General features: G+C 38.8%; 1 protein-coding gene across 2 annotated transcripts in view; it reads left to right on the top strand.

Annotated features, from left to right (window-relative positions):
- The window catches only part of LOC118796839 (neuropilin-1a-like), a 43554-nt gene extending 40383 nt beyond the window's left edge, over nucleotides 1–3171 (top strand). For both annotated transcript variants that reach the window (XM_036555977.1, XM_036555976.1), the window contains one exon: nucleotides 52–3171. In XM_036555977.1, the coding sequence (XP_036411870.1) occupies nucleotides 52–326 (275 nt within the window). In that variant the 3' untranslated portion in view covers nucleotides 327–3171. The remainder of the gene's footprint in view (nucleotides 1–51) is intronic.
- The last annotated feature ends 9652 nt before the right edge of the window (nucleotides 3172–12823 follow it).

Here is a 12823-nt window from a genome sequence, read left to right as displayed (position 1 = left end):
CTTGTAACCACTTCTCTCTCTCTGCCTCTGTTTCCTGCTCTCTTTCTGCAGTAGAGTGTGATGATGGTGAGGACTCAGAGTGGCGGTACGGTGTGCACGGGGGCTCCATGTTGAAGACGCTGGACCCCATCCTGATCACCATCATTGTGATGAGTGCCGTGGGGGTCCTGCTGGGTGCCGTCTGTGGGGTGGTGCTCTACTGCGCCTGCTCACAAAACCCCGACCGAAACCTTTCCGCCCTCGAAAACTACAACTTTGAGCTGGTCGACAGCCTAAAGCTGAAGAAGGAGAAAGTGAGTGTACAGAAGTCTTACACCGAGGCGTGAGGACTGGCCTGGCTTCGGCCGGCGTTAAAAGTACAGAAGTCTTGGCCGGCCAGACGCTGGGCTAACATTGAGGGAACACTGAGGAAAGGCTCGCAGAAGGCCTGAGGACCATTTCACTAACGCTGCGAGTGCATTTTGGTAGTTTGAGACTGAGCCATGCTTTTCTCAGGATCTGCAGTAAGAGGGACAGACCTCCAGAGGGCGCTGTGTGTAAAGAAAAAAAAAATGTACAGTCAGTGGTGATTGTCACTTTGTTGGTTTGTCTGTTTTGTTTGTGTTTTTTTTTTTTTTATATACAAAGATGCTGGTGATGCGACCAATCAAGATGAAAGTATTTATCTTCTCTACAAGTTGGGACTTTATGTGTTCTGGGGGCCCTTTTTGTTCCTCAAAGAAGAAGAAGCGTGTGGAGAGAGAGACATTGACACATTTGTAGTGTAGAACTGAGTTTTCACTATTTTAGTGCTTTTGTGCCTGTTTGTTTGGGTGTGTGTGCGTGTGTGTGCGTGTGCGTATGTATGCTTGTAAGAAAGAGACACAGACAGAAAGAGTTCAGGAAGTTTAAGGACCTGTATGTGTGTGTGGCTTGTGGCTTGTGTTCCATCCCAATAGTGCCTTTTTACATATTTCTGTTGCCTTTTCACACCTGGTCACACCTCAGTCCTCATCCTCCGAGCAGTATCTCATCCGGCAGGCCAAGAGTCAAAGGTTAAAGTGAAATTTATTCATATATTCTACCGGTGCTTCATGAACACTGCCTAAAGGACATACTGTATGGCCACAGGATCTGCATCAATGAAACATATACAACAGGAGACACATAATCACTCCCATATTTACATTAGCATTTATTAAAGGAATGGTTCCACCTACCCCAGATGTCACTGACCAGCCAAGACATCAAATTTTGCTTCTTTAGCTTAGTGCTAACAAATTCTAAACATAAGTAGTCACCAAAATCTTTTCAGTGAACACATCCTCAAAAGTTCTCTCAACCCACTCAAACCACTTCCAGCTCTTCATTAAGGTTGTGCAAAGTTGTCGATGTGGTTTAGTCACAGCATGACATACTGTGAGCTATAAAAATGAACAGAACTTCATTGTGTAACTAAAAGCTACATCAGCCATTTTAGACAGCAGACCCAGAAACCCAGACATGGACACCACAGATTACATTTGCGATTTCTGTAGTCTCTTTTTTATGAACAACTGTTAAAACCTGTTTAATTTGGGAGACTATTGACTTCTACTGCTTGTTAGCAACATTAGCTTCATAACTCCAGCGCTAAACTAAAGATACAAAATTTGGCCACCACATTTTGGCAGATCAACTACATCTGCGGTTAGCAGAAAACTGTGTAAATAAGATTTTTAACCAAACCATTCCTTTAATTTAGTACATACTGTGCCTGCTCCCACAATAAGAATCTACCAATATTAAACTCTTGCCTGATGTCAACAATCAGTTTCTCTATTATGGATGCACCGATATGGGAATTATGGGCTGATGCCTGCGTCTGACATTATTCATGCATATCTGCCAATACATAAATATTTATAAAATATTGTCGCTATCAGAACAAAACCTGATATATCTCCAAAATGGTATCTTTACTGGATAAGGAAAAAATCATTCTTAAATTTGCAACAGCGATTCATTCCAGTTAGTTTTGGAATATTGGTCTGTTCATTTTGTGAAATTTTGAAACAATGTAAAGAGCAGCTGGTATTATCAAATTATGTCGAAAAATATAAAATATGTAAAAAATGGAGATACAAGGTTCTGTTCCTACAGCGCCGATATATAAATTGTGACTACCTGGAGAGATTTAGAGAAATACAGAAGTATAACATTTATTTGTAGAGGATTACAAATGCAGTAAAATGAATAAAATGCAGAGATTTTAGCCCAGTAGCGCAGAGTCACCTAACCGTTCTGTTCTTCTGGAGTACAATAAGTACGTCATCAAACATCACTTTGAAATATCAGTAAAATCTAAATATTTTTATAATGCCAATAATGTTATTTAAGTAATTACACTATTAAAATGAACAGAAGTCCATTGTGTAGCTAAAAGATACCGATATGATTCCAAAATCTTTGTGCATCCCTAATATCTACATCTCAATCTGCCAATGACAATACAGATTCCAACAGTTTGAACTGATTACATTGTAAATGTGGCTTACTTTGTAACTTTTACTTTTCTATGCATACACCACTAATGCATCATCATATTGCGACTAAATATTGGTCAGATTTAAAATGGAACTGAAATGGATATTATGATTTCAGAACTGATTCTAGTACAGATAGTATCGTCCATCACTCCACAGAGACTTAGGGAGCGAGCAGAGGAGAACGCACCGTGATACAAAGAACACAGGGATACTGCAATGGCCCTCTGCAGCTACTGTGGTTAGACTGTCGTCACATTGCCTTATGAAGATGACATAAATAATACTTTTTTGTTGATTGTTCCAGAGCTCTGAAGAGGTTTTTGTTTGTTTCTGTTGAGCAGGGAAGAAAGCACTCTTCAGTAAAGGGTTTAGTGCAGGAACCAGTATGTGTCGCTCTTCATGCTGCATAAAACCTGTAGCCGAGCTCCAGTGGCAAGATACTAAACAGATAGTGTCAGAAAATCATGTTTTTGTTTTGGTTTTTTGGTTGTTTGTTTTTTTTTTTTTACAGGATGTGGTCATTACAGAGTTCAGAAGCGAGGGTTTGGACTGCTGTCTGTAGAGGAAAACAGAGCCGCTACAGAGAGAAATAGACTAGTCTATCGTTGCACTGAGAAATGTATTTATATGAGAATTTTTTATTTCATTAAATTGTGACTAAAAATTAAGCGTCACAGACTGTTATTTTAACATTCAGATCTAAAACTATTACAGTTTTCTGCACTAAGCAGCTTTCTTCACCTATTGTATCATTTTCATGGACCCACTGTAGTGTTATTTCAGTTTCAGGCCATTTACAGTCAAAATGTAACAGTCATCTAACTGTTCATTTGAAGATGTTGTGTAATTGTTTTTAACAGGTTGTTGTTCAGTAGAAACAGACCAGGCCAGAGAGGGTATGCATTTTTTAAGGCCCTCTAACACCAACTACACATTGACCAATCTTGCCAGGCCCCTTGACTCACTCTCAATATGACTACTACATTCCAAAGAGTGGATTAAATAAAGTTTTTATTAAGTTGTAAACGCTGCTTGCTTTTCTTAGAGGAGGTATTTGGTGGGGGTGCATGTGCCACAGTAGACCTAATGAGGAGGAACCTTCAACTGGAACTGCCAGGGTGAGTTAATCACAGTAGCAAGTCTGCACAGTCTGCAAACAACATGGCCACCAACTCTGGTCAACTAATATGAGTCAGCATTAGAAAAAAAAAATCACCTTTCTGGTGCCTTGAGATGTCAGCGTCACCCCACATATCCTGTCAGCCCTCAGAGGATGTCTGCTTTGCTGCAATAATGCTCTCTCAACATTGTGACACGTACAACCCCATTTCCAAAAAAGTCGGGACGCTGTGCAGAATGTAAATTAAAAATTAGAATGCAATGATATGCAAATCGTGTAAACCATATTTTTAAAGGAAATACTACAAAGACAACATATCAAATGTTGAAACTGAGAAATTTCATTGTTTTTTGAAGAATATATGCCCATTTTGAATTAAATGCCAGCAATATGTTCCAAAAAAGTCAGGAAGGGGGCATGTTTACCACTGTGTTTCATCACCTCTTCTTTTAACAACACTCTGTAAGCATTTGGGAACTGAGGAGGACCAATTGCTGTAGTTTGGAAAGTGAAATTTTTCCCATTCTTACTTGATATAAGATTTCAGCTTCTCATCAGTTCAGGGTCTCCTTTGTCATATTTTTCATTTCATAATGCACCAAATGTTTTCAGTGGTGACAGGTCTGGACTGCAGGCAGACCAGCTTAGCACCCGGACTCTTTTAATACGTAGCAATGCTGTTGTAATACATGCAGAATGAGGTTTGTCATTGTCTTGTTGAAATAATCAAGGCCTTCCCTGAAAAAGACGTTGTCTGGATGGCAGCATATGTTGCCAAAACCTGTATGTATCATTCAGCATTAATGGTGCCTTCACAGATGTGCCCATCACCCATGACATGCGCACAGATGCACCCCTGTACCATCATGAATACTGGCTTTTGAACTGTGCACTGATAACAAGGTGAGTGGTCTTTATCTTGGAGGATGCAGTGTCCATGATTTCCAGAAAGAATTTTACATTTTGATTCGTCAGACCACAGGACACTTCTCCACTTCACCCCAGTTTTATACGAGCTCGGGCCCAGAGAAGGTGGCAGCATTTCTGGGTCCTATTTATATACGGTTTCTTATTTGCATTACAGAGTTTTAACTTGCATTTGTCGATGCAGCAACAAACTGTTTTCACAGACAGTGGTTTTCAGAAGTGTTTCTTAGCCCATGCAGTGATTTCCACTACAGAATCATGTCTCTTTTAATGCAGTGCCGCCTGAGGGCCCAAAGATCACGGCCAGCAAATACTGGTTTTTGGTCTTGCCCCTTGCATACAGAGATTCCTCTGGATGTTTTGTACCTTAGATGATGAAAAGCAAAAGGTTTTTGCTATTTTATGTTGAGAAACGTTATTCTTGAATTGTTGCACTATTTGCCTGTGCAGTATTTCACAGAGTGGTGAACCCCTCCCTATCTTTACTTCTGAAAGACAGCCTCTCTGAGATGCTCTTTTTATACTCAATCATGTTACTGAGCTGTGGCCAATCAACCACCAGGTGTTTTTTTTTAGAATTACACAACTTTACCACCCTTTTGTTGACCCTGTCCCAACTTTTTTGGAACGTTTTGGTGGCATCAAATTCAAAATGGGCATATATTTTTCAATAAGCAATCAATAAAATTTCAATAAAATTTCTCAGCTTCAACATTTGATATGTTGTTTTTGTACTATTTTCAATGAAATATTAAGTGATATTAATATTTAATAATTTGCACATCATTTCATTTTGTTTTTATTTACATTTTGCACAGCAGCCCAACTTTTTTGGAAATGGGGTTGTATTAATTCTAATTCAGGGCTGCCCAAATGAGGACATTTCATTTGCAGTGTTGCCAGATCTCGTGAGAGAAACAAGCAACCAGGTCCATGGCAACAAGCCCAAAAGAAGTGACTCGACTCTTAAAATGTGTATATATATATATATATATATATATATATATATATATATATATATATATATATATAGATATAGATATAGATATATAGATATATATATAGATAGATAGATATAGATATAGATATAGATATATAGATAGATAGATATGGGGCGGATCGTGCAACAGAACTATTAGAAAACACTTTGTTAGACAGGTATAGTGGACAGAGACAGGATCAGGGAGCAAGCCCAAATTAACAACTACATTTCAGAAACAAGCCCAAAAAACCACAACCCACAACTACCAATGTGTGTAAACAACTTTATAGGAAAATAAGTCCGAAGTCGCTTATGATAAGTGGCAACTGTGTTGATTTGGTCTGCCACAAAATTACTCAAACCCCGCCCCCTCACCCAGAGAGAAAACAAACATATTTCTTTATTCTATAGGCCTACAACTTATTAAGTTCTTATTAAATATTTACATTTAAAAATTGAAATCACAAATTCAGTTGTGTTTATTTGTGTATTGTTTTGTCTTTTTGGCTCTCGGTCCACCCCAAACGTTGTCATTTAAACAGTGCAGTTCAATGACAAAAAGACAAAACAAAAAGACAAAACAATACACAAATAAAGACATAACAAACTCATTTCTGTACTATGTAGGCCTATAACCTACTTTTTTCATTTTAAAATTGTATTTTTGCAGTATTTTAGTTGTCTTTATTTGTGTATCATTTTGTCTTTTGCACTTTTGCCCCCTGAGAAAAAAGTATAGGCGCCACAGACTAATTCTTCAGCAACGCCACGGCCTTTTTCAGTCACACAGCAGCAGCAGAGTTTTGGTGCTGTTGTCATGGTGACCTATGCTCCGAGGCATAGTGGTGTGGTTTCCCATCAAAACCGCTCAGTTGCACCACTTCTGCTTGAAAACCGCTGACGGTGTCTAGGGCAAGGGTGGGTTTGTATGTTATGTTCGCCTGTGTACATGTATTTTGGCCTCGTGAACTCTTTGCCACTTCCGTACTGATAGTGAGCTAAGCCTTCCAAACTGAAATGTGGTGTGCTGTCAGCCTCTTGCTGATGCTGTGGTCATGTTTGCACAAGTTTGTCAGAGGTGCACCTGTAGATCTACCCTCGAGAATACCTTATCTCTTATGTTGAGCTACGTCAACTTGCTAGAACTGCAGGGTGGTATTTCTCCACAAGTCTAAGTTGGATCTCAGTTCTGCAAAAGGGGTTTTCAAAAGGGATAGAGTGGGAACTAAACTCTGCAAAAGTATATAAACCACAGGAGTCACACTGAAGCTAAAACCTGCAAAAGGGCGTATCTTCACGGGTGAGGCTGGAGACAGGTTGGAATTCAATTCTGCAAAAGGGTATATCTCCAGGAGCTGCACTGGAACTCAATTCTGCAAATGTTTATACCACCAGGAGTTGGACTGAAACAAAGATCTGCAAAAGGGTTTATCACCTTAAGCATATCCACAGGGTAGAGTTGGAACTAAACTCCACAAAAGAGAATAACTACAGGAGTAAGGTCAGACCTAAAATCTGCAAAAGGCTGTGTTTTCAGGAGTAGTGTTGGAACTAAACTCTGCAAAGGTGTATAACTCCAGATGTCTGTCCAGAACTAAACTCTGCAAAAGGCAATATCTTTAGGGATAGGTTTGCAGGTCAGTTCTCCAAAAAGGTATATCACTAGGGTAGGTTAGGGACTAAACGCTAAAAGAAGGTAGATCTCCAGGAGCTGGGTTGTAATGCAATTCTTCAAAAACGTGTATCTCCAGGAGCTGGGTTAGAGCAGGGTTAAAACTAAACTCTATAAAAGGATAGATATACAGCATATAGTTTATTTCTGTATATTTCTGCAAAAGGCCTACAGGTTTTCTCTTCAACAAAGTAGGAGCACACCTCTTATAGCTAATCATTTGTTTGAAGACCGAGACCAACTGAATAAGCACTTCAAACATGCTGACCCTGCTAGAAAAACTGGCATAAACCAGCAAAACCAGCACATGTTGTGTTTTGGATGCTGGTAAACCAGCTAAACCAGCACCAGACCACCACTAAACCAGCATAAATCAGCTCAGACCAGATGATGTCTGTGTTGTTTTTTTCAGCAGGGTAGCTTTCCTGTGTGTTTATTAAGAATTAAAATCTGTAGCCACATCTGTCCTTTGCAGACAAACCTGACACTCTTGTGCTAAAGCCCCTTTTTGGGGTGCTGGCTTCTGATCTGGTGGATGCAAGATTTCAGCATTCACACTTAAGCCACAGCAGAGTAAAACCACAACCCCACACACAAAGAACTTCTAATAATACAGTCAGGTAATAAGAGGTCATAGAGTTTGTTGGAGTAAATTTATTTCAATTAGCTAATGCTGGCTCCATCCGCATGTAATTTCCGCTAGCTAACAGATAAACATCAATTCTTGAACCACAATCACAAGTCCACTCTTGTGATCCTAGGAGGGTTGATAGATGAAAGAAACTAAAATATAAATTGTGAGTTCAGGCTTGTTTTCAGGTTTTACATGTACATATTAATCTGTAGTATGTTAGGTTTATAACCTGTACATTTGTTATAGTCATGTTAAAATATTAACTGGTTAACTCCTTAAAATCCCAGGATTATTACATGGTAAGGCTTATTATTCAGTAACTACAGGGACCTCAACTGGCTGAGCTAGGGCCTGTCAGTGGGCCCTGGCCATTTAAGGGGTTAAACATTGTGGACCATGGGTCATCAATTAGACTGTTCATGTACATCTAATGTAACCACAATCAGTCTAATTAAAATAACAAAATCGAGCAGATGATTTCCCTGCTCAAAAACACCTGATTCAACTCATCAGTTAATCATCAGGTTTAGTTGGTGCATTAAAGCGTCACAAAACTGTGCTGGACTTTGGACCTCCTGGACTAAAATTGATGATCCCTGCTCTAGACTAAGTAGTCATGTCTTATAGTTGCCACTTACACAAACCATGCTGCTGTAAAAGAATACAAAACTGCTTTTAGCAAATGTCAACAAGTAAAAATTCTACCAACAGCTACTGCATTATATATCACTCATCACTGCATTAAATTACAACCCCGTTTCCAAAAATTTGGGATGCTGTTGAAAGTGTAAATAATAAAAGAATACAATGATGTGCAAATCATTTAAAACCCATATTTTATTGAAAACAGTACAAAGACAACATATCAGATACAACATGATTGGGTAAAAAAGAGTCTTTCAGAAGTAAAGATGGGTAGGAGTTCACAATTTTGTGAAAAGCTGCTGAGGCAAACAGTGCAACAATTCAAGAATAACGTTTCTCAACATAAAATAGAAAGAATTTGGGGATTACATCATCTGCAGTGCATAATATCATTAAAAGATTCAGAGAATCCAGAGAAATCCCTGTATGCAAGGGACAAAGCCAAAAACCAGTATCGCCTGGCTGTGATCTTTGGGCCTTCGGATGGCACTGTATTAAAAACAGACATGATTCTGTAATGAAAATCACTGCATGGGCTCAGGAACGCTTCTGAAAACCACTGTGAACACAGATCATTGCTGCATCCACAAATGCAAGTTAAAACTCTACCATGCAAAGAAGAAACAATACATAAACAGGATCCAGAAACACCGCCACCTTCTCTGGGTCCGAGCTCATTTAAAATGGACTGAGGCGAAGTGGAAAAGTCTCCTGTGGTCCGACCAATCAAAATTTCAAATTCTTCTTGGAAATCAAGGACATAAAACTCAAAATGGCATATATTTAAGAATACAATTTCAACATTTGTTGTCTTTGTACTATTTTCAATTAAATATAGGGTTTAAATTATTTGCACATCATTGCATTCTGTCTTTATTTACCTTTTGCACAGTGTCTCAACTGTTTTGGAAACGGGGTTGTATATAAACTATACCCTATTTAAAAAAAAAGCTTTCAGAAGCCCCTGCCGCTAGGTGTTCAGAAAGCATGGCAGTTTTTTTCTCTCAAACAGAAAATATTAGGGATGCCTAAATCACTATCAGAGCCAAAGCAGGTCAGAGTAGGGGTGGGCGATATGGCAAAAATATAACATCATGATACTTAAAAACTTTTTCACGATGCACAATACGTACCAAAATATTTATTTGTTTTCTGAGTTTGATAAGCTGGAACAGATAAAAAAGGACCAATAATGTTGCATTAAAAATACTATAAAAGCCATGAATGCGATGATTTTTATTCAGTGTTTCACACATTGCACCACACTTAATTATACAGGCCTAATTATGCCTAAAGGTGATTTTATCCTGTTTTGTGAAAAATATTGTATGTTGTGTTCCCTGCACTACTTCTCGTATCTCCTGAACACTGTTAAAATCTTCAGTTACAGTTTTGTCTAAAATTCACTCTAAGTCTCGCTACGTCTTGCTTCCTTTGCCGTCAGCGTTAGACTGATGCTGCGTTCAGGTGCTAATCAGAAGGTTGTATGTATCAGATGGTTAACTAGTAAGTATGATTTCACTCCATTCAGGTGCCTCTTTATAGATACACCCACTACATGAGAAAAGAAAGCATGGAGGTCCAGAGAATACAATCCTGCTTTATTTTTGCTGTATTAAAAAGCATATAGATCTAATAGAATCAGTTATATATTTTTTTCACAGGAAAAAAAGGAAAAGTATTAGATGTCAGATAGGTCATCATTGTTTGAAACAGTTTATTTAGCAGGTTTAGAGGCTGTAGCGCGACTTTCATTTTAATGCCAAAACTGAATGAATGCTTGAAGAATAAATGGAAAGACAGAAATAAAGCTATTCATTTTCATGATATCTGTGATGAGAATAAAGAACAAATTCAACAATACTATTCCAACATTGGTAAATCCTATTCCAACCCTATGGAAAATAAAGGAGTCCCACACCTCTGAAATCCCAATTTAACTTCATTCTATAACCTTCTACTCATATAAAAAATGGTAAACTGCTAACCATCATCATCTGATTTGATGATCAATCAAACTGGATCATATTAAACACACTATAAAATGGTCATTTAAAAAAGTAGGCAAAAACTTGTCACATTATGCACATCCTAAAAATAGAGATTTTACCGTAGCATTTTAAAGTAGCAACCTAGAATATCTTAATTACAGTGGTGCATTTGACATGTGTGCTGTGTGGATGTATCATCTATAAAAAAAATACACATATCAGATCAGATTCATTGTCAACAGATTATCAATAATAATGTATTCATGGTGGAGGGTGGGGGGTTGGGGGTCGGGGGGTTGGGGGGTGTTATGTGTGCCTAGATTTTGATCTTGCGTCTTTCGGTAGATATGAGGGGGACTGGGGCCCAGCTATGCCTGACTATGCTCACTTACCCACAGCTCAGATGTGGTTTTGCGACAAGACAAACTGTGACTTTCTCATAAAGAATATGTATGAGACAGGAAATGGCTTAATATAGATATGAGGCCTGTACTAACTACCTCCGTCTTCCATCTCGCTCTGTTTCACCTAGACTGCACTATGTAAATATGCCAAAGCTGTGCTGTGCGAGCTGTGTGTGTATGTGTAGTCTCATTGTCGTGTACAGACTATGTGTGTCTCATTGTGCTGCAACTTCCTTCAGTTTTTTTTTATCAGTGTTGAGTTACACCTCTGAATCACACTTAGAAAAGTGTCTGACCTATAGATCACGCAGGAAGCTACCTAGATATATTTGAAAGAATCAAAGCACAGCTCATAACTAGGAGTGCAACACACTCATAATGACGAGCAATCCACTGATTGTAGTACTGATTACAGGTATCATTCAGTAGACTAGCCTTTAACCTTTAGATAAATTCTACCTCACCAGATTAGCTGAACCCACAACTGAGAAGTAACCATCCAGCCCAAAGCAGTGAGGAGCAGAAACAGACATGTACTGTGGAGTACTAATTTGGTAAGAAATTAAAAGGGATAAGCAAAATACTATGACATCAACCTCAGATCAGTGGCTACAGTGGCTATCGCATGTTAGACTAAGTCCAGTGTTCCAGTGTCCAAAGGTTTTGACACCTGTTGTCTAAAATGGCTGCCCCCAGTGTTCACATATACCATGAAGTTTTGTTCACTTATGTAGTTCAACATTGCTGAAGCCCTGGATGTGGTTTGAGAGACATTTTGGGCACATATTTTAAAAAGACTTGGGTGACTATTGACTTCCAATGTTAGCAACGTTAGCATCATAGCTAAAGAAACTAAAGAAAACTGAAGAAAAAACTGTGTACATTTTTTTTTACCATACCATGTAAAATAATAAGGTCACTGCAGTGCCCTAAAACTGAGCAGCCTGCTTTGAATCTGATTCTGTAACTAGAACACTGACACTGAGTTTTGGGGAGCTAACAGCATTACAGTTAGCATCTTAATGCAGCTATTAGCAGCTTTAAATCAAATCTTTTAAATCAGAATTAAGCCCTGTTACTGGTTATAACTAGGTGGAAACATGTTATGCATTTTATGACAGCTCACTATGTGTGGAATAGATTCAGGCAGTTAAGACAACTTCTATTACAGTAAGAAAGTCCAATAATCTAATCTAGTCCTCAAATTGGATCAACAGTCCAAACGTGACTAAACAGGTTTAAAGTGATCATATTAAGAAAAACTTATGAGCCCAGTACAATTTGGTGGTTTTCGTGCTCAGACACACTTGATTCTGTAGAATCTGATTCAGTAGAGCCTGCATCTGTTGTAAAACATGCTGATTCACATCCCACAGCAGTCTAGACTGAGATGTTCCTGTGTAATAAAAGTTAAAGATTGTAAAAGACTAAGAAAATCCCCTGTAATGACATATCATGAAGGTGGGACGAAGTTAAAAAAAAAAAACTACAAGCACTTTGGGGCAGATATATAAGGGCAGGATGTTTGCACGGCATTTTTGTTTGAGGCATGATGGGTATTGTAGTGAGAGACCGTTTATAGACGTAAACACAAAAAGGAAACATCATGAGCTCTGTTAACCAGATGAGGCGGAGATTTGCAGTGCTTTCCTACAGAAACCTCGACAAACAACAATCAAATGTCAGAATAACCTATTAAAGTTCTTGTTGGAGAGTTATCACAAACTGGCTAAACAACAGTGACCCGGGCCGGAACTGATGACCCTGGTCATATATTTAGGCCAAAACACGTTACGAACGTTATGATACACCCGCTAAACCTGTAAATGACTCAGACTTCTGAGGACCCCTTACTGGGGCAGATTACTGATAGCCTGTAGAATTTCCGGTTTGGGCGGGTTTAGGAAAAGGAGGCGGGCCGAAAGCTCCACGTCCGCTCAG

Source organism: Colossoma macropomum, unplaced genomic scaffold (assembly GCF_904425465.1).
Source record: "Colossoma macropomum unplaced genomic scaffold, Colossoma_macropomum, whole genome shotgun sequence".
In the NCBI taxonomy this organism is placed as follows: domain Eukaryota; kingdom Metazoa; phylum Chordata; class Actinopteri; order Characiformes; family Serrasalmidae; genus Colossoma; species Colossoma macropomum.
This window is presented reverse-complemented; position numbering and strand designations above follow the sequence as displayed.